This window comes from Bufo bufo, chromosome 5, assembly GCF_905171765.1.
Source record: "Bufo bufo chromosome 5, aBufBuf1.1, whole genome shotgun sequence".
Classification (NCBI taxonomy): Eukaryota; Metazoa; Chordata; class Amphibia; order Anura; family Bufonidae; genus Bufo; species Bufo bufo.
In genome coordinates, this window is record NC_053393.1 from 157,999,173 (window position 1) to 158,022,139 (window position 22,967).

General features: G+C 45.9%; 1 protein-coding gene across 1 annotated transcript in view; it reads left to right on the forward strand.

Moving 5' to 3' along the window:
• Positions 1–22,967, forward strand: part of NPC1 (NPC intracellular cholesterol transporter 1) — a 105,997-nt gene that overhangs the window by 24,335 nt on the left and 58,695 nt on the right. Inside the window, exons 2-7 of the mRNA XM_040431901.1 lie at positions 8,663–8,785; positions 9,793–9,899; positions 11,525–11,700; positions 19,488–19,655; positions 20,831–21,080; positions 22,524–22,600. Of these exons, the coding sequence (XP_040287835.1) occupies positions 8,663–8,785; positions 9,793–9,899; positions 11,525–11,700; positions 19,488–19,655; positions 20,831–21,080; positions 22,524–22,600 (901 nt within the window). The remainder of the gene's footprint in view (positions 1–8,662; positions 8,786–9,792; positions 9,900–11,524; positions 11,701–19,487; positions 19,656–20,830; positions 21,081–22,523; positions 22,601–22,967) is intronic.

Below are 22,967 nucleotides of genomic sequence, written 5' to 3' on the forward strand. Positions count from 1 at the left end.
TGCACAACAGCATGTGAAATTGATTGTCACTCAGTGTTGCTTCCTAAGTGGACAGTTTGATTTCACAGAAGTGTGATTGACTTGGAGTTACATTGTGTTGTTTAAGTGTTCCCTTTATTTTTTTGAGCAGTGTGTGTGTGTGTGTATATATGTGTGTGTATGTGTGTGTATATATATATATATATATATATAATATATATTGTGCTTATAAACCAGTGACTTGTATACTTATAGGGAATTTGAAGCATAGGCTTGTGTCCATAAATAAACCTGTTCATTTTTTCCCCCCATTTTAATGAGTATTCCATCCAAAAGCATTCAGTTGATCAATGCTAGATCCAATAACTGATACCTCCACTAGTCACCAGAACAATGGACCTTGGTCCACCTATTCCAAAGTGCAAGACCATGGCAAGGTGGACTTCGAATACCGTGGAGGTTGAGCATGCACCCCCAGCTGATCCCAAATTTTTCATCGATCCCCTTCTCTGTCAACGCTATTGATTATTTGAAATGTGTCCTTCGACCACAAACCTGCCATGGCACTTCTGTATAAAGCTATTTTGAGATGTCTTCACACCATGTAGATGGATATGGATATGCTGTAGAGTTGTCGTCTGGGTTTCACCTGTTTTTCGTGTTGGAGCTGGAAGAACAAATAGGGGGTAACTTACTAAAAGCTGTTTTATCATAAGGCTTCTGTGGATTGTCTATCAAGCGAGTAGAAAATGAAGGCATTGAGACCGGGATCTCGGAGTGGCTTCTTGGGGTCCGTATTCACCAGCCTTTGGGTAATGTCCACAGAACATGACCACAGAACAAGGCTTGATCGGTACATGAAGCCCAGAGACTGAACCAGCTCTCTCCATTACTGTGTCTTCTACTTCCACATGATGTCCATGCTGTTCTGGATTTGTCGTAACACCCTCGCAGCCAGTTTTGTCATTTTGTGATTGTGCCCCCGCCCCCCCAATGTTTTTTTTTATTTTTTTTATCAAATCTTTATTTTCCATTTTACAGCAATAATAGTACAAATGAAAAAGGTAAGAGAGAACAATAACTGCTCCATGAACAACACCATTCTGGTCACATGAGTCATTTCACAAGTTATATGCAAAGGATACATTACTATAAGCAATTATACAAATCGTAAGAACAGGCCCCTACATTTTAGAATTATATCTGTCCTAGGTACATGGCATGGTACTTTATTAATACAATTGTATTTCCACATATTACACTTAAGCATCCCCAGTCTCAAAATAATTTTGGAAATTTGATTTGCCCAAACTACCCAAAACTAACCTCCAGGTTGCTAAGCCTGATTCCAACAGAACATAGGCACGTGTGAAAAATCAACCCTCTACTCTCCATTAGAAACAGATCTGTACCACTCCTTCCATTTTCCCCAAGTCAAGAGGAACTTATCATGGGACAATGACTCCCAGCTAGTCAATTCCTCCAATTGACATAGCTCTTGGACCTTGCACTTCCACTCTTGCATGGTAGGAGTTTCTTTAGCCAACCAATACTTTGGTATCAACAATTTAGCTGCTGAAATCAGATGTGCCGGAAGGGAGTGTGCTGCTAATTTATAATTGCTATCTGGTAGATTTAGTATAGCTACCATTGGCGTGATAGGGATCCCAATCTCACAAATACTCTGCACCCTACTGGATACCTTCTCCCAGAAGCTCCTTATTAATGGGCAGGACCACCATATATGGAACATAGTCCCTCTAGCCTCGCCGCATCTCCAACAATCAGCGGAAAAGGAGGGAGAGATGCTATGTAGCCTATCAGGGGTCCTGTACCATCTTGTGATAATCTTAAACGAATTTTCCTCTATTTTTATGCACCGCGAGTAACCATGTGAATGGGCAAGTATTCTCTCTGATGTGTTTTCATCTATAGTAAGATCCATCTCTTTGGCCCATTGTTCCACAAATAATGGTTTGGCATCCGGACTAGAGTCCAAAATTTTATTATACAAATTGCACCTTTACTGCACACTGACAGACTCCAAATTGCGTCATACCGGGTGGGGGTGTGATTGCCAGACGTGTTGTCTAGATACTGCTTACATATTTTGTTGAATTGTGATAGGTGTGACATGGTCCATGGGACCCTACCAAATGAGTCCTTTAAAGATGACAAAATGGGGATCTGACGGTTAACCAGCAGGTCACCCACTGCTACATCCCCCAAGGCCTCCCATAATCCCATGTCATCCCTGAAACCGACATTAAATAAGTAAGACAATAATCTAATGGGGGTCAGAGGGGATACAGAGTTGTTGGGGTGTAGAAATGTGGATAGTTTGAACCAAGAGTCAACAACCCCCTTTAATGCAATGGGTATATTCTCTTTGTATGGGAACTTTCCGCTAATATTCCATAACAAAGCCAGCCCCCTAGGCCCTAACTGTCTCCTCGCAATCTGACAGCCCAGCTTATCGTTCTTAAGGTTTATAATTTCCGAGTGGAGCCTCATTTGAATCGCCCTGTAATATCCATTTACATCTGGTAATCCAAAACCACCTTTGTGTCTTGGTAGCACCAATCTTCGGTATGCAATTCTGGGTTTAGCTCGATTCCATACAAAAGAGGAAAATGTTTTCCTAATCTGCCCTAAGAACTGACGGGGCAATGCTACTGGCAATGTCTGCATTAGGTACAACAGTTTGGGTAAAACGTAGGTTTTGATTACATTTTTCCTCCCCAACCATGTTAAAAAAGGAATCTTTAGATCTTTCAGTTGTTGTTTAATATCGTCAAGTAGTTTAGGATAATTCTGGGAGAAAAGCTGGTCTGGATTCTTTGTTATCATGACACCAAGGTAGGCAATGTTATCTGTCTTCCATTGGAAGGGGTAGTTAGCCTTGAGATGAGCTATGGTCGATTGCGGGCTATTCACACCCAGGGCCACACATTTGGCTAGGTTTATTTTAAAATTAGACTGACCCAAAGCATTCCAGCTGACTAAGGAGAAATGCTACCCTAGGATTGGAAAGTAGTAATAGCATATCGTCCGCGAATGCTGCTACTGTATGCATTTGAGAACCAATATTGAGTCCCTGAATGGCTTCATCCTGTCTAATAGCTTGCAGAAAAGTTTCTAGACATAAAATAAACAGAGTGGGAGATAACGGACAGCCTTGCCGGGTCCCATTTCTAATATCAAAGGGGGTGGTAAGATTGCCATTAATGCGAATTTTCGCTGTAGGAGAGCAATACAGGGATAGCACAGCCGCTACAAATTGAGGTGGGAAACCAAATTTGCTAAGAGTGGCTGCCATGAACTGCCAATCCACTCTATCAAACGCTTTTTCAGCGTCAGTACTTAAGAAGGTAATACTTTTTCCATGGGATAAAGCGTATTGTTGAGCCAGTATAACCCGGAACGTGCTATCCCTGCACTCCCTACCCCCCACAAAGCCAGATTGTTCCTGGGAAATCAAGTCTTTTAGAAGAGTGGAGGTTCTGTGAGCCAAAACCTTTGCCCATAGCTTAACGTCGGCGTTGAGCAAAGAAATTGGTCGGTAGCTAGAAGGTAGATTTGGGTCCTTGCCAGGTTTCGGAAGTATCATGATATGAGCATCTAAAGACTGCTTGGGAAGCGGGATGCCGATCAATAGGGAATTAAATAGAGAAACAATTTGTGGGCCCAGTATTGGAAGAAACTTCTTATAATAAACTATAGTCAGACCGTCAGGTCCCGGGCTTTTCCCATTGGGGATTGACTTCAGAACCTTTCTAACTTCCTCTAGGGATATTGGGGCGACCAAGCTCTCTTTCCCTACAGCTGAAAGTACCGGCAGCTTTAGTTTCTGCAAGTAAGAAGATATCCTTTCTTGTCTAGTCCGTATCTCCTCACTAGTTTCATCTTTTCGCAAATTATATAAATCATGATAATAAGCAGTAAATACCCTGGAAATCTCTGAGGAGTCTGTGGTGATCCAACCTTCAGGAGTCATCATTTGCTTAAAGGTTTGCTCTACTCGTTTTTTGATCATAGCAGATAAGACTTTGCTGCCTCTATTACCATGTATATAATGTTTATGCTTCACTCTCAGAAAGGCTTTAGCAGCCTTAATATTAAGCAAAGACTTAAGTTCCTGCCTGAGTATCACTAACTTCTCATGATCCTTAAGTGCTAGGGATTTTTTGTGTGTTCTTTCAAGCAGGGAAATACGGGTCAGTAACTCCTGCAGCTGTTTCGTTCTTTCCCTCTTAATGTGTGAGCCCAAGGGTATAAACTCCCCCCGAATGACCGCTTTATGCGCCTCCCACGTAATGGCAGGTGTCGTGGCAGTATTTACATTAACATCAAAGTAGTCCTGCAATTTCTGAGAAATCGCATCCACCTGCGATTGAGTGTCCAGTAACGTATGATTTAATCTCCATGACCACTCCTTCTCTCTCAGACTAGAAAACTGTATAGCGCAGCGAACTATCGTGTGATCGGACACCGTTATGCAACTTATATTAGCAGACTGCACTAGAGTGAGACAATTCTCCTGAATCATAAGGTAGTCCAATCTCTGATCTCTCTTATCTCCATGTACCGACCGCCATACATCTACAACATGGATATCCCTAAGGCGTGTCTGCAGTGCCTTCAGTGCCCTGAACGAGATAGCCGTCCTCCCAGATAAAGAATCTAGTAGAGGATTGAGAGTTAAATTGAAATCGCCTCCAATTAACAACCAGCCAAAAGCAAACGCAGCCATCTTGTCCAGGGTTTCAAGCAGCCAGTGGACCGTTTTTACATTTGGAGCGTATAAATTACATAAAGTGATTTTTGTATGACCCATTTCACAGTTCACCATGAGATACCTGCCTTCCGGGTCTACCAGTTGTGAATGAAGTGTAAACGGGATATTCTTCTTTAATCCAATACTGACCCCTTTTGCCACAGATGAACCTGAACAGGAACGGTACCAGTAATGAAAGGCTGAGTTACCTAGGTTTGGTACATGGTGAACTGCGAAATGTGTCTCTTGTAGCATAATAATATCTATAGCCTCTTTTTTAATAGACCTTAAAAATGCGGCTCCTCTTGACAGGGCCATTACAGCCATGTACATTGTAGGAGGCAACATTAGGTATTAATGGCGCCATTTATGTGCCATAGTATGATATAGCATCCCTGCAAATAAAAGTGTGGCCAAAAGGTGGAGCATAAACTTATAACAATAAAACTTATTGCAAACTATGCATAAAAGGGATATTACTAGAAATCCCCATGAAATCCTTCTTATGGGGGGGGGGGATCAATTTCCATCAGTATTCCCTGATCGGCCTAGATTTCTACTACAGCCCAGTGAGCATATAACCTTGCTAATTAGCTACCCATCACTACGTCTTATCAAGTAATGATTATTAATGATTATTATTATTAATCCCTCCAGACTAGGCAGATACTGCTTACCATAAAACAAAAAACAACAATGGAGTGAGCAGTGAATTAGGTAAGCCTGGAAGGGGTTAATAACAAGTACAAAGATACCCTGTATGTTGAACGACTACCATCAACACGACCGTAATCATCTGAGTTTCGGTCAAAGTCTCAGGTGTCTATCCCTCTGCTTGCCGCTTTCTTGCTACGTCCGTTTTTCGGTTGCCTCGGTTTCAGCCACGGTGAGGCTTGCGGCAAAGGTGGTAAGTCCTCCTCTGAAGGGACTGGGAGCCAGGATGGGACTTCAACTGGAGCAAGATCTAGCATTTCCCATACAGATGGTAAGTCGGCAGGTGATCTGACTGTGAACCTACGGTTCCCCGCTGTTATCAGGATGCCAAAAGGGAATAACCACCTGTACGGTATCTTAGAAGACCGAAGGAGATCCGTCAGCGGTTTAAGTAATCTTCTTTGAAGTGTAGAGGCCGCTATATCTTGATATATTTGCACGCTTCTCCCTAGTAGGTGAATCTCTTTTTTCTCCCTTGCTTTCTGTAGGACTTCTTCAGTGTCCCTATAGCTCAGTATGCCACAGATAATATCCCTGGGATTTTCAGAGGAGCTAGGCTTAGGCCGTAGTGCTCTGTGCACTCTCTCCACAGAAATGCCATTAGCCCGTTCTGAGCCTAGTAGCGAGGTAAAAAGCAGATTCATAATATTCATCAGGTCTTCCTTCTCCTCTGCTTCTGGAAGCCCTCTGATTCGTATATTTTGCCGTCTGCTTCTATTCTCTTGATCCTCCATCTGTAGGAGTAGGCTATTCATGGCTCTGGTGTGAGCCCCCAGTGAATCTTTGACCGCTGTGTTAAAAGTCAGCATGGAGTCTTGTACATTTTCTAGGGCTTTGACTCTATCCCCAATATGGCGGACGTCCGCTTTGATAGTGGCTAGGTCCGCTGCAATCGGGGCCAGCGCTCTGTGAAGTGCCTTCTCTAAGAAGTCGCGGGTAAGTGCAGCTGGCTCATCCCTGACTTGCGATCCGCTCACCTCCTCTGAATCAGCTTCCAGTGTATCATGACTCAGATCTCCATGAGCTCCTTCTTCCCCATGCCGCTTCGGCGCCATCTTACTTGCACGCGCGGGTGTCTGGGGAGCCGACTTCTGGAAGTATTTCTCCATGTCGGACTGCTGTGGAGGGTCTCTCTTCAGGTCAGCTGAGACTCTAGGAGGGTCCTTGGGCTGAATTTTCATCTCTGCGCTCGGGTAGTGCTGTTAGAAAGGGCTGTAGTGTAATCTAGTAGCGGGAGCTCCGCTCTCAAGCAGCCGCCATCAAGCACGGTCAGGCCACGCCCCGCTTCCCCCCCCCCCCCCCCCAAATGTTTAATTCCCGCCTTCCAACTTTATTTTGCTGTATCGGGGGATAGTTGTTGTTTTTTTTTGTATGGGACAACGTGTTTTTTTTTTTTCTAATGTCCTAATTTATAGGTACCTATAATATATAAAAAAGTGTTCCTTCCCGGCAATCGTCTGCTCGTCAGCGGAGGAGACCGCTGCTATTACATGCAGCGATCTCCTCTACAGTATCACTAAAGCCAATGCTCTTCCCCATACAGAATCACTGTTTGCCGTCAGCAGAATGTGTTTAGACGGCACGATCTGCTGCCGGCAAACGGCGTTTTAGGGGTGTTTCGCTAGTTTATCGGGTAATCGTCAGCGCTTTTACACTGCCAGATAATCGCTGATGAGCGTTCCTATGTGTAAGAGGCCCTTTAATCAGAGGGACAGTTGTCTTTCCTTTCTTTGAACAATGTACAAATATCACTTCACCTCAAGTAACTGGGAGATAATTTGCTAGGCTGAGTACCTGGAGATTGGTCTTTTTTTTTTTCTTTTTTTCTTCAGACAAAAGTCAGTTTTTATCTGAATGTTTTACATGCGGGTTTGTTAGACCTTGGGAGAACTGATAGTTGTGGATTGTTTGGGTTCAGAAGTCCAGTTATCTTATCATGATGGCTAACTTAGATAAATGTGCGTGTCTCCGCAGAAAGTTGTTGTCCTGCTTAATTGCTGGGTTCAGGTTTGCCCCTGAATGACCATTTACCGTCTCAGGATATGTGATACCGTCTGATTGGCGAGGATCTGACTCCATTCTAAATGTCTCGCAGTCCCATAGAGTTTGAATGGAGCGGCAGTGGGCATTCTTCATTCATACGGGCCCTACACCCCCTGTTGTGAATGGTGGGTGATAAGTTGTCAATCTGGGACAACCTCTTTAGCCCCCTACATACACTTGGCTAACAGCTGTTTCTCCAAACTGTCCCATATACATGCATGTGACATCTGCTGTTGGGGGTCAGGGCACTGCTGTATACACTGGCTAAGGCAACATGAGGCACCATTGAGGAGACTAAGAACGGCTCCAAAATACATTTAAGTGGTCTATTTTGTCCTAAAAGCTGTTTTGCCCATGAAACTATGTCCGTCAACAATTTGTCAGGCCTCATGCGTACGACAATATGTATTTTGCGGTCTGCAAAAAAACGGATCCGCAAAAAATACAGATGACCTTCCGTGTGCATTCCGTATTTTGTAGAACGGAACAGCTGGCCCCTAGTAGAACAGTACTATCCTTGTCCGTAATAGGACATGTCCTATTTTTTTGTGGAACGGAAATACGGACATATGGAAACGGAATGCACACAGAGTAACTTCCGTTTTATTTTTTATTTTTGAAATGAATGGTTCCATATACGGTCCGCAAAAAAAAAAAAAGTTACGGACACGGAAAGAAAATACATTTGTGTGCATGAGGCCTTAAAGGCATGTTCCTAGACTTTTTAATACTGATGACCTATTCTTATTGTGCATATTCTGGCTCACCACGGCCCCTGCAGACAGCTGATCAGCGAGGGTGCCGGATATCGAACCCTTGCTGATCTTACATTGATGACTTACCCTAAGACTAGTCCTGGACTACTCCTTCAATACCTTCTCAGTTGCAGCCACTTGGCTATCAATTTGAAAACCCCACTACATTTATCACACCGTGGATTGTCGACCTGTGTAAAGGGGCCTTTAGCCTTAGATGGTGGGGCACCACCGCCGAAATCTGCAGGCTTTGCAGACTCGGCTACCTAACATTTACCAGTGTTGATAAGTTTCCTTGCTTATGGCATGAGACGTGAGAATCTGCTTGATTTAAACTTCTGGTGTGGGTTAGATGAATTCAATTAGAAAAAAGTATTGTTTTTCTGTATTGTAGGTATCTTCCCAACATTGTGTCTGGTATGGAGAGTGTGGAGAAGCATCAGAGGGCAAAAAGTACAACTGCGAATACCTGGGACCTCCAATACCCCTTCCTGAGGATGGTCATGAACTACTCCAGGTATGCTATCACATCATATACCCTCATGGTCTTGGCCGGTCAGTGTTCATTGGTTGTTTGAATATGCGCTCAGATCCAACATAGAGAGGTTAAATGGCTCAATTTAAGTATATTCTGAGAATAAATTAACAACCTGGCGTTACCAGTTGGGGATGTGTCCCTGCACACTCGGATTGTCCAGTCAGTCCTGACAGTATCGCACCCCTTTGACTAGGAGAATGGTAACTCACAGTTTTCAATTTATTCATACATTTCTAGGAGGAATAAGCAAAGAGAAAAGATGTCCCTGCGTTGTTATCTCATAGGGTATAGAAGTATGTTGGGAGGTGACCGCTTTCCTTTAAGCACGTCTATCAGGTGGATAGAATAGGCTGCAGTTTTCGTAGACGGTCCTTACCAGTTGTGCTGGAGAAATCGCCGACTTCCAGAGAGGTACACTGGTAGTGATGCCTCTTTTTCTACATGGGGAATTTGTTACCTGCAGACTTCATCTAAAGGCCTCATGCACACGACCGTGCCGTTTTTTTGCGGTCCGCAAAAAACGGAAGGTGCCCGTGTTTCCTTCCGCAATTTGCGGAACGGAATGGGCGCCGGCAATATAAATGCCTATTCTTGTCCGCAAAGCGCGGACAAGAATAGGGCATGTTATATTTTTTTAGCGGGGCCATGGATGCGGACAGCACAGTCAGTGCTGTCCGCATCTTTTGCGGCCCCATTGAAATGAATGGGTCCGCATCCAAGCCGCCAAAACGGCGGCTCGGATGCGGACCCAAATAACGGTCGTGTGCATGAGGCCTAAGAGTTGCACAGATCTGTGTCGGCTGCCGCCTACTTGTTTAAGAGCAAAGAGTAAATTGTAACCGCCGTCATCTATAGAGCGTATTCTGCTATGTGTAATGGATGTATGTGCAGGCTATACTATGACCATATGCACCAATAAACAATGAGTCATTTGCATGCATTGACTGTTCACGTGCAGCAGATTAATTTTTCTCCATATTTTGCAGCAACTGTGTCCATCCTTATACTATGGAAATGTCAGCGTGTGCTGCGATGTACAGCAGCTGCACACTCTGAACAGCAACCTGCAGCTCCCCTTACAGTTCTTGTCCAGGTAAGTGGACTCTCAGACCGTAGTATACCAGAACCTCCTAGTACAAGTCTAATTAGTGGAGCTTTGGAGTATTTTTCTATAGACAATAAGAGGTACAGTACGTGAAGTAGAATCACTACCTTCAAATACGTGATTTCACTTCCGTATTCTGCTATGATTTGTGTGTGGGAAAGTGCAGTTCCAAATCTGTATATTTTACATCAGCGACTGTGTTATCTATATTTCTGTTCCTTCATAAAAGAAAAAAAACGAAGCCGTAAAACTGATCGACAGATGTGAATGGAACGTCATATCGATGTTATTCATTGACCACCGTTTTAAACGTTGGCCTATCTCACACATTGATGGCATATGTCAGATAGGTGTACCTATTTCTAGATCGGGGCCTCAAAGTAAAATGCACTGCGCATGCGCAAAGTGCTCTCTATTCGCTTCTATGGGAGTTCTGAAAAGAGCCAAGCGAGCGGTCTGAGCAATTCCTGGAACTCCCATGGAAGTGAATAGAGAGCACACTGAGCAAGCGCCGCCCACCTTTCCATTCACCTGTATGGGAGCTCTTCTATTTTCGTCACTCCCATAGAAGTGAAGGTAGGGTGGCCACACTTGCGTGGTGTGCCCCCGTTCACTTTAGGGGCCCCGCTCTAGAGAAAAGTGCAGGTCACAGAGGTGGGACCCACACATATCTGACATTGATGGCATATCGTAGCCTAATTCCACCAATGTGTGAGATGGGCCAACCCATTTAATACGCACGAGGCCAGGACAATGAGATTTACTGCACATGCACTGAGGATGAACTGAATTACACAGGCATGGGATTCTAGGGTGCCGTATTGTAGGTTGGCCGCTTTGATACCTAATACGTATGTATTGGGTAAATATGCATATTCACACTACTCTTGATAATAAAAGCACTATAAATGGTCGCCCCTACCTAGTGCTGTCAGCAGTTTAGCATGTTCAAAACTGATGACAGACTCCCTTTAAGTAACCTTCTTAATCGTGAAGAACAAAAGCTATTCCATGTGGACAGTTCAGCGGGTCTCGGGTCTATACATAGGTCCCTGTCTTATGGTCTGTGCAATGTACGGGATACAGAAAGGGTGTCCCCGCTGCAGCCGTGTCAAATACCAACAGTTTGTGAAATTTGTAACTGGAAAGCCCTTGTGTTCGTCATGAATAAGAGGGCTTTAAAAAGAGATGGTAAAAACCTGAAGTGGTTATACTCATGCACTATATAATACAAATTTATTTAATTTGACTGCTATGTGAATGAATTTTACGGTACGTTCACTGACCGTGTGTTTTTTGTGGTACACAAAGTGCAGGTTCACAAAAAGTGGATCCCGTCCGTATGCGTTCCGCATTTTATGGACCAGGACAGCCATATGATAGAAATGCCTATTTATGTCCGCAATTGCGGACAAGAATAGGACATGCTCCGTTTTGTTTTGTTTTGCCCTGGAACGGAAGTACCAATGCTTCTATTGTAGCCCCACTGAAATGAGTGGATCCGCATTCATTCCTCAAAATTGCTGAACGGATGCAGACCCATAAATACGGTTGTGTGAAACTACGTAAAAAAAAAAATATATAAATCTCACATCCAATATTTTGTTTTTCAGGTGTCCCTCTTGCTTCTATAATTTAATGACTTTGTTTTGTGAACTGACCTGTAGTCCTCGACAGTCAGAGTTTCTGAATGTTACAGAAACTGAATACTATAACAGCACAGATCCACAAAAAGGGAACGCGAGCATTACGGCCATGGAGTATTACATTGGGGACAGATTTGCAAATGGTTAGTAAAGCAATCGGGTACAGCCTCAGATTAGCTTCTTAGTATTAGTCTGGATTTCACTACTCTTTTATGTACCTGCCTGTAAAGTGTAGGTGGGAATTTCTCCATTCACAAATGAATTAAATTGTATGTATTTACTATTTAGAGATCATAGAGGGAAGTCACCATGAACACATAGCTACTAGTAGGGGAAATGAGTGGCTGCTTCCACCTTCCAGACCCAGCTGATAACTCGGAAGGCTTCTTTCTCAGTTGGGACTTTTAGAGGTTGTCAGTTTTAAGAACATTGGCTAACACCAGGAAATATAAAGTAATCATTACTCACCAGTAAAATCTTATGCCGCCATCAATATGATGGTCTCGGCTGGTCCTGCTATGATGACGGTGTGTATGTCATTCATTTGACCACTGCAGCCATTCATTAGCCTCAAGGATGTTGCTTAGATGTATGGCCCATGACAACCAAGGCCAGTGATGTGCATGATGTCATTGCTCAAGGACCAGCAGAGCTGTGGGGGTTTAATGGGTCTGCTGTAATGGTTACTATTTTATTTTAATAACTTATTATACTTTCCACCTTTTTAGCTTAATCTTTTTTTTAAATCCAAGACAATCCCTTGATTATCATTCTGAATTATCCATTGTTCCATCATTTAATCCTGTAAGGATGGAATTTGTAATCACAAAAAGATGACCCCTTTCTGTAAATTTTATTTCTCGTGCATGGCATTGGGGGACACAGCACCATGGGTATATGTCCAACTACCACTAGGAGGCACTAGACACAAAAAGTGTTGGCTCCTCCCCGTTGGGCTATACCCTCTCCACAGGCACAAGGCTATCCAGTTTTTGTCTAGTGTCCGTAGGAGGCAGACCTGTCCTGCTTTTTTGCAGGTCCTGCTGTTTATTTTTTATTTTATTTTTTATCCTTTTTTTTTTCTCTCTTCTGCAGGTCTCGGTGATCTCCACCGTTATACCTGCTGCAGGCTGGGGCTCCATCGTGTTCCACTTTAGTTGCCCCCCCTGCGGGCGCGTACCTCTGTCCCATCGCCGGTCACCCAGTCCCCACAGACTGCATCCGCAGTGGCTTGCCGGCATTCCCACGGTTCCCGTGTTGAGTCTGCTGAAGGGGTGACCCTGCGGCGCCCGAAGACATCAGATGGTGAGTATAGTGAGTATACTCCCCTGTCCCTGCCCCAGGGTTAGGTTCCCTCCTGTGGCCAGGGGGGTGGGATCCACCTTAGCTGGGGGTCCTGGGAAGCTTCCATCTTCCTCCACCTTTCTCTTCCCCCTTGGTTGGTTTTTTCTCTCCTCCCTGGCCACACAGTCCAGGCGTCGCTTCTCCTGGGCCTTCCCCGCTACTTTAGTCCCCGGCTTTTGCAGGGACTAGGCCTCATCTTCCATGGCCCGTTCCCGGCTCCCAGGTGCTCTGTTTGCCCTGTTCCGCCCACCCCCAGGCGTCGCTCCCCCCCCCCACCCTCCTCACCTAGTTTTGTGGGTCCGGAGGCCCCTCGGTCGGCCGCGATTCGTCCCGCCCCCCTCGCTCCATTCCCGGCTGCCTCATAAATCGAGGCCCCGGCTTTTGGGCCTGCTAGGCCGCGATCTTCCCGGCCCCTCCTCCTTGCTTCCCGGGCTTTTCTGACCCCGCCCGGCCCTCGGGAGGGGCTATCTCCTCCACCCTTTACTGGTCTAACGTGGGTTATCTATCCAGTGGATAGATCCTCAGTTTAAAAGAACTGCAGACCCCCTTTAGGTCATTGTCCTATGTAAAAGCAGCTAATGCTGTACATAGGGATCACTCAAGTCGTTCCCCCCCCACCCCTCCTCAATTGCTTCATTTCTCCTGCAGCCTCTATAGCTGCTGCAGCACCTCTTTGGGGAACATGGCATCCGGGTCCAGATATGACAGCCTCTGCTGGCTGCTCTATGAGGGTCTCCTCTCCCAGCCTCTCCTCGGATCGCCACGTCTTTTCACGTGCGTCCGCTGTCTACGAAGGCTGCCATGCGGTCGGCCTGTCCCTTCTTGTGTGCAGTACCTCTTTCCAGACCCCATTGTGTCCCCTGACCAAATCCTTTTGTGTAGGTCCCTTCTGAATGGTCTCCCTCTTTGTCAAAGCCATGGGAACCTTGTCCGACTCTCCCAATCCCTGGTGGAGTCGCTGGACCGCTACCTATCCAATTGCGGCCACCTATGCCCTCCCAGGGTCCTCCCTGCAGATGAGGCATGCTCAGATACCGGGTCCGGCAAGGGGTAGCTCACAGTACAACCTCGGGTGGTCTCAACAGGATTCCACCCCTCCTCGGCATCCTCGGGTCCTCCCCAGGACAGGCCTGAGGCTGGTGACGAATCCTTTCCCGTCACCCCATCCGTTGCCTCGGGGGACACCTCTGCACCGATTCCCTCGGAACAGAGCATCAGGCGGTCTTCCTCCATACAGAAGCCTCTGGGAGGTCAAGACTAACGTGCACGGAGGAACCTCTCCTACCCAGGGTTGGTATCCCCTCTAGTGGACTTTCGGATGGCGCTCCCCTGACTGCACAGGTATTCAACCGCACAGGTAGGGCAGCCATCCCCGTGTTTAGCATAATGAGTCACCTACTTGGTGTCTCTGGTACGTACGCCTTCTCCTTAACAGGGGGGTACCTGCACCACTGCCATAGGCTGTACCTGACAAGCCTTCCTGGTTCCCCTATACCAGGGGCTATGCTCTACACATTTGAGAGTGTTTCCACCGGGTCCCCATCCTGGTGCTGGTGTTCGCCACTCTACCTCCTAACAGGGGGTCCCTGTTCTTGGCAAGCGCCTCCTGTTGGTTGGTAAGGAAAAGCAATTATATATGGCTGTTTCCATCCGCCTTGCTCTTTTTCATAGGTAGAGTACCTACACCTACTCCAGATGCTGAAGCCATTACTCCTGGCTGGCTCTATGGTGTTCCATGCGGCACTATTTCTCCCTTCCGGGCGAGATACACAGGCCGCCTTCAATTGCCTTGGCAATTGCACCTGTCTGTTCCCAGCCACTTTGCTCCTTTCATAGGTAGAGTACCTACACCATCTCCTGATGCTGTAGACGATACCTCTGGCTGGCTCTATGGTGTTCCATGCGGCACTATTTTTCCCATCCGGGCGGGATATACAGGCCGCCTTCAATTGCCGTTGCAATTGCTCCTGTCTGTTCCCAGACTTTTTTGCTCCCTTTCATAGGTAGAGTACCTACACCATCTCCGATGCTGTAGCCAATACCCCTGGCGGGCTCTATTGTGTTCCATGCGGCAACATTTCTCCCTACGGGCGAGATATAGAGGCCACTTTCAATTGCCGTAGAATTGCCTCTGTCTGGTTCTAGTCGGCACCAAGCTGCCACCTTGGTCCCTTCATAGGTAGAGTACCTGCACCATTTCCTGATGCTGTAGCTGTTGCTCCTGTCTGGCTTTATGGTGTACCATGTGGCATTTTCTCTCCCTTACCGGACGAGATATTGAGGCCTCCTCCAATTGCCGTGGTCATTGCACCTACCTCATCATAGTGTGCACCAAACGGCCATCTTACTCCCTTCATAGGTAGAGTTCCTGCACCGTCTCTGATGCTGCAGCCGTTACACCTGTATGGCTCTATGGTGTACTATGCGGCCCTGTTTCCCTTTTTTTCAGGCGAAATAGAGGGCCTCCTTCAGTTGCCATTTCACCTACCTGATTGTAGTGTGCACCTGTCTTGTTCTTTGTGGTACCGTGCGGCCCTATTTTCCCCTTCCCGGGCGGAATATAGGTACCATTGCTAACGCGGTAGCTGTTGCACCTCTCTGGTTCTAGGGTGCACCATGTGGCCACATTGCTCCGATCTTAAAGGTAGTACCTCCACCATCTCCAGATGCTGTACCCATTACACCTTTCTGGTCGTTTTCTGCACTACGCAGCCATATTTCTACTTTACAGGTTGAGTACCTGTACCCTCCAAATGCAGTAGCATTCCCAGATTCTGTGGCTATGTTTCCACTCTCCTTAGACATGCAGCCACTTTCCCTATATTTTTAGGCGTGTGATTGTATTGCTCAAGGTGCTGGGCCCTATGGTGCAATCTGTGGCCCATACAGTTTCTGTATTACTGGGTGCTTTCTGCCCCCAGGTTCTAATCTGTGCGGCGGATGTTGGTTTCACCCTTTTGGTTCTTCCATACATCTCCACTCCGTTTCTGTCGTGCTCAATGGTCTCCTTGTACTTCTCAGGGCACTGTCTACAACAGGCCATCCTGGTTCTGCATGTGCATGGTTTCCATATCTGGCAGGGGTGGGCCAGCCCAACCCCCACCTTGTCGGTCTAGTGCTACTTATTGTAGCTCCAGTATATGGCTGATCTGTTCTGATCTGGCGGGTGGTCCACATACAACCATGCTCCCTACACCATGGCCAGGTGGTTGTTGGCCTTTGTGCTGGGGTTGCTCTTGCCATCTCTATAAGGTACTACGGTTTGCTGCGCTTCGCGTTACCCCATGTTATAGAGGAGTACTCGCGTTGTTTCCTATTACAGAGTGGCCTATTCCTGGTGGAGTACAGGGATCTCCACTGGATCTTCTACCTTGTTGGGGCACGTAGCTGGTGAGCATCGGCCGCTGCAGCAGTTTTCGGTCATCGCTGGATGTCCTCTGCCACATGGAATCCTTCTGGGGTCATCAGCATTTTTCATCGCTGGACGTCCTCCCTGACGGGTCAGGGACAGGACCACTGAGCGCCACACACCTGCCTGGTAGGTAATTTTTCAGCTGGTTGCTCTGGCATCGGACAGGGTCCCGTAGTTCCTCCTGGGTCCAGGTGTTCTCGGTATTCCCTTATATTCTCTGCTTAGTTGTACTACATGTCAGAGGGGCAGTCCCCTTCGACCTTGCCGTCGTTTGCACCTGTCAGGTACTTTCTCCCCCCTGGGAGTTTTCAGTACGCCGGTCGCGGCTGGTTTCTACATTTCTGTGTAGTCTCACCCGGCTTTTTCATGGCGACTTCTGCATTCCTTATGCATATGGATGTCTGTCAATTTAGTGGTACATCCCGAGCTGCTGTACTTGTCCTCTCTGGGACAATGTATACAGTTTGCTAGTCACTGTTCTTGGAATGGGTAGTTGTCCATGGCCAATGTCCCTTCCCCTATGGTAGTTTCATCTCTCCTTTCCTGGATATTCTGGCTTGCGTTGTCTTCTGGTGGTTCAGCTCCTGGTTCCTTGTGAGCCCATCCCGGGTACTCCTTCTGGAGTCCCTGGTCCCCGTTTATTTGACCACTCAGGTTCTGCATGGCAATCGTTTTTTTTGGGGGGGATCGGGGCCTGGGTTGATTGTTCCCTTTATGGGTTCCAATAACCTTGTGGTCTTCTTGGGATTCGTGTCTCTTTTCCCATCCTCCCACGTCAAGTACCTGGTATTGAGTGGTTTAGCACAACGGTTTGCAATTCCGCCGTATGGTCTCCTTCGGGAGGGACCTCCTCCTGTTGTAGAACCTTTCCTCCTTAGGCGGTTGGAGTACTCTCCTTCTACTTCCATGTCTTTCAGTCCAGTGTGTCCTGCTGAGATTTCCTGGGCCTGTATCTGGTTCCTTTTTTCCCTGATGCTTCACATGCCCAGAGTTTCCTCTGGTCTTACGCTTCACAGTGATTTCTTGTTTTCCGAGGCTTGGGCCTCATCTCCTGTTTTTGGGACGCAGGTCTTACTCTTTTTTCCTGGCTTTTACCTACAACCCCCTCCTTCTCCAAGGGTTGGCGGTTTCCTCTAGCAGCCTTGGGTTTTCGCCTTTTAAATAGGGCGCATAACTTCATCATCTGCCTTGCGGTGAGGGGAGACCTGCTCCCTTCACATGTGAGCCTTGCTACGGCTTCACTCACTCGTTTGGCTTCCAGTACTTCCTTGTTTCCTTTCTCCCCTGGCCTGTCAGGGGTTGGCCACAGGTTTTTTCGCTCTTTGGGTCTGAGACAATTTAGAGCGTTAGGTAGTCCCAACACGCGGTGCTGTCCTAATTTTTTCTCCAGCCCTTGGCTGAGCTCGGTGTTCCCTTTTGCCGCCTTCTTGCATTTGGGATTTTCTTCCAGGCATTTTTCCTGGGGTGCTGACAGTCTCCTCTGATTCTTCCTTGAGGTTTCTTCATTGTTATGGAACCTCTTGCCCATTCCGTGTTTTCTACTGTTGGGTCACATGGTTCTCCTGCACCTGTATACCCAACCGGTGGCATGGCTGTTCTTTTCCCACCCTCGGGGACTGCTTTGGGACGTCCCATGGTGCTGTGTCCCCCAATGCCATGCACGAGAAAATTGGATTTTTTGTACTCACCGTAAAATCCTTTTCTCGTAGTAGGCATTGGGGGACACAGATCCCACCCTATGTTTTTACTTCCGATTTTCCGGGCTGGTCTCTTGATCTTTCCCGGTACGGGAGTTGTTGGTTCCTTGCTTTTTTTCTCTCTCCTACTGCTTTTTGTACAAACTGAATAGCCTTGTGCCTGTGGAGAGGGTATAGCCCAACGGGGAGGAGCCAACACTTTTTGTGTCTAGTGCCTCCTAGTGGTAGTTGGACATATACCCATGGTGCTGTGTCCCCCAATGCCTACTACGAGAAAAGGATTTTACGGTGAGTACAAAAAATCCAATTTTACTTTAAATGTTAACGTTTTTATGTTAAACTTTGTTTATATGATTTTTTTTATTTTCCATACCATTATCTGTGGTCTCTTGAGCCTCATAATAGGCTAATACTTTCTGTTCTGTACAGATGACCTTTTAGAAGTCATCTCATAATCATCACAGGCCAGATTACAATTGCTGATAACACACACCATTCGCAATAGATGACAGTCGAAGCTCGCCTGCACAATACCTGTGCACTACTCGCAGAGCTTATCTAGAACTCTTCCTTAGGCCTCATGCACATGGCCGTTGTGCCATTGGGGACTGCAATGCACGGGCAACGTCCATGCGGCGGCCGTGACGGATCGAGACCCATTCAACTTAAATGTTTCCGTGATCCGTCCGCACCGCAAAAAATAGAACATGTTCTATTTTTTCCGGTCCGGAGGCACGGACAGAAACACCACGGAAGCACTTCGCACTCCTCAGCTCCGGATTGCGGACCCATTCAAGTGAATTGGTCTGCATCCGTGATGTGGGGAGCACACGGCCGGTGCCCACATATTTCGGACCCTCTGTTTGCGGACCCCATAATTATGTGCAAAACATAGATTTAGAAAATCGGAAAATAAAGACCGATTAGAAAAATAGAATATCTTTCACTACCTGGTATTAGTTCAAAAAATAAAAAATACATTCCTTTTTTTTTTTCTTTTTAAAGGGAACCTGTCACCGGGATTTTGTGTATAGAGCTGAGGACAGGACATGGGTTGCTAGATGGCCGCTAGCACATGCGCAATACCCAGTCCCCATAGCTTTGTGTGCTTTTATTGTGTAAAAAAAACTATTTGATACATATGCAAATTACCCTGAGATGAGTCCTGTATGCGAGATGAGTCAGGGACAGGACTCATCTCAGGTTAATTTGCATATGTATCAAATCGTTGTTTTTTTTTTACACAATAAAAGCACACAGAGCTTTGGGGACTGGGTATTGCGGATGTGCTAGCGGCCATCTAGCAACCCATGTCCTCAGCTCTATACACAAAATCCAGGTGACAGGTTCCCTTTTTAAGTATGAGATGCCAAAAAATTGTACTTATCTTCTAAAAGCTCAGCATGCCATCTTCACATGTTTCAGTGTTCAGCTGTGTGGGTTATTTATCTCTGTCCCTTTTGGAATGTTTTTTCAGCCATGTACAATGCTTGTAAAGACGTGGAAGCCCCATCAAGTAATGTGAAAGCCTTGAGTTTAATGTGCGGGAAAGAAGCAAAAGACTGTAACGCTACAAACTGGATCCAGTACATGTTTAACAAGGAAAATGAACAGATTCCTTTTACCATCACTCCCATATTTTCCGGTACAGCATTTATTGTATTTGCATTGATTTCATTCCAGCTTTTATGAAGTCTTTCTTGTGCCTAAGGCCTCTTTAACACGGGCGTGTGACTGCGATTGCGTTGCTTTGTTCAATTTTTATTGCGCGGGTGCAATGCGTTTTGCACGCGCGTGATAAAAAACTGAATGTGGTACCCAGACCCGAACTTCTTCACTGAAGTTCGGGTTTGGGTTCAGTGTTGTGTATAACATGGTTATAAGGGAAAATAATAGCATTCTTAATACAGAATGCTTAGTAAAATGTTGCTTGAGGGGTTAAAAAAATAAATAAATTAACTCTCTTTATCCACTTGATCGCACAGCCGGCATCTTCTTCTTTCAGGACCTGCAAAAGGACCTTTTAATGATCCTCTGTCTTCATTCAGCAGGACCTGAAAATGTCATACATTGGTGTAATTGTGATTGTTTTTCAATTTAATTTAAAAAATGATCTAATTGCGAGTTATACCATTGCTAATACCTCCAGCAACCAGCTGATATCTGTGCGGGAGACCTTCAGCAAGTGTTTTTTTTCTTGTAGCGCCACCACAGGAGAAAATTAAGCATCACACAGTTCTTAAAAATCACTGGACTGTCTGTAATGTATGGACCTGACAGTCCTCCAGAGTGATCCGCTAGCTGATTGGTGGAGGACTAGATCACTCTGAATTCCCTAGTGCATTGACAATGGGAATTCAAAATCGCTCAGCTCCTTTAAAGAAATAATGCACAAAAAATAAATATATATATATATATCCCAAGCCCTCCGATCCATATTTGCCTTGTTTCCTCTCAATCCTATTTTGTCTGATATTACCATTAAAATGAGAAAAATATAAAGAAGTTTTCTTTGTGTCCCAGGAGGTCACCCATATCCCCATCCTCCTTACAGTCCTGTGACCAGCTTCAAGACAAGTGGCTGGAGCCAGTAGCCTCCTTCCCCGGCCCTGTCTGCAGTAGACAAGTCCTGCCCCCTTGGTTAAGCCTCACCCTATTAAACCGCCATTATAAACAGATACAAGGCTTCAAGAAGCAGATTTCCCACTATTGCCTTTTTATAGCCTTTAGCCTCCGATATACTAATATAGGTCCAGTCTAACATGGAGTATTTTAACAGAAGCATGTGGAAATCCAGACTGTATTGTTTTGCCATTGCAGATGAGTCCCTCCGCCAAATGATTCCCATGAATAATGCAACAAAAGGATGCAATGAGTCAGTGGATGACGATGACGTCCCTTGCAGCTGCCAAGACTGCACACTGGTTTGTGGGGAAAAACCTGTACCTCCTCCACCTCCGAAGCCATGGCTGATTTTGGGATTTGATGCAATGGCTGTCATCATGTGGATAGTCTATGTCGTCTTTTTACTGCTTTTCAGTGCAGTTGTCATTGGAGCTTGGTGCTACAGGTACACGTACGATCTCTGGGTTGGCTTTACCATTGGGGTCAGATATTTACCCTGTGATCCACTTGAATTTATTCTTATTGGCTGAAACATGGTAGCTGTAGATACATTTTTCTTGTATTTTCTCTCCTTCCTTTGATATTATTTTATGAAATAGTAGAAAAATAGACTTTATAATTTCAGTGGAGACCTTCCCTTAAAGGGGTTCTGCAGTTTGTTTAAACTGATAATCTATCCTCTGGATAGATCTTCAGCATCTGATCAGCGGAGGTCCGACACCCGGGATCCCCACTGATCAGCTGTTTGAGAAGGCAGCGGCGTTCCTGGACCGCCGCTGCCTTCTCAAACAGCTGATCGGCGGGGGTCCCGGGTGTCGGACCTCCGCCGATCAGATGCTGATGATCTATCCAGAGGATAGATCAATCAGTTTAAACAAACTGCCGAACCACTTTAATTTTATTCATGTTTTATTTCTTGTTAAAATGGCAAAGCAAAATACCATGCCTTATCAGACAAGTATTACAATTTTGTAGTACAGCAGAACTGTAAAGGGGTTGAACACCCCCCTCCCTCCAGGTAAAATCAACTAAGGCCCAGAATGTGTTTGATGGCCACTCACCTGTTCATTGGTGCTCCTTTCTAGCTCTGAGGGAGCCATTGCTTCTACTTATAGTCTCCTGTCAGTCGTCACTTGCACTACTGCAATTCACCGGGCACATGTCGCTGAGGGACCCTCAGCGCTGGATTAGAGTGCAGTGAAGAGGTGATTGGGTTTCTTTTCTTTTTTGTTTAATGCATTCCGACCCTTTACATTGGCCGACGATCAGTACAGTTATCGGGAAGGAGCATTCGAATGAAATCTCATTCCTGATGATTGTATTGTGTAAAGGTGTGCCAATCACTTGATGAACGCATTGTCGATGCAGTCCTCGTGCAGCAGAGGTGATATCAGCATGTGAATGCAGCTCTCACTCCGCTCATGATCAGGGAGTTATCAGGAACAAGCTGTTCATTCCCAATAATATCTTGCACAGTCGACCGTGTAAAAGGGCCTTTAGTTGATTTTTATCTTGGGGGTTGGGCAATTCCCTTTAATGTGCAGAAGAGAGAGCTACTGCCTGGAGTGGATATACCAAACACAGCCCCGAGTCCTACTTATGTGGAGCCTGCAGATAGGGATCAAGGGGTATGCTTGACTATATGCTCAGGTCCCGGGCATCGGTTGTCTTGGTTGTCCACCCTGTAAACCTGGAACCATTGACACTATGTTTGATGGGAAGCATATAAGACGTTGGGGGCTGGTTTGGGCACCCCCACCCTTTGAAAGCAGCTACCTTTTCAGCTTTTGCTAAGAGTATGGTATCACATCAATGTAAAGCAGCCAATGTAAAACAAAATCAGCATGGTCATCTTAAGCCAGATTTTCATTTATCCTTTGTATTGCAGGAAAAAGAATATTGTTTCAGAATACGCCCCCATTGACAGCACTTTAGCCTATTCAGTTAACGCCACCCCTATAGCAGGTATGACTAAATTGTAGAGCTCTAACACGAACGTATTGGTCAGCGGGATCAGAGGCTTATAAATGTCAAGGCACATATGCTACCCCATGAGTCATAACATTCCTTACTGCTGGATAATTGTATACTTAACTGCATTAACTGCTACCTAGATGTAGAAAATAGGCCAGTTGTGTATGAGTAAAGGGGTTGTGTAGCAATTTATATTGATGACCTATCCTCAGGATAGGTCATCAATATCTGATCGGCGGGGGTCCAATCGGCTATTTCACAGGGAGGTGGCACTCCATGTGAGCACTGCTTCCTGGTCTTTACACTACACGTCATCTCTAGAGATGAGCGAACTTCTGTTTTAAGTTCGGCGTCTAAA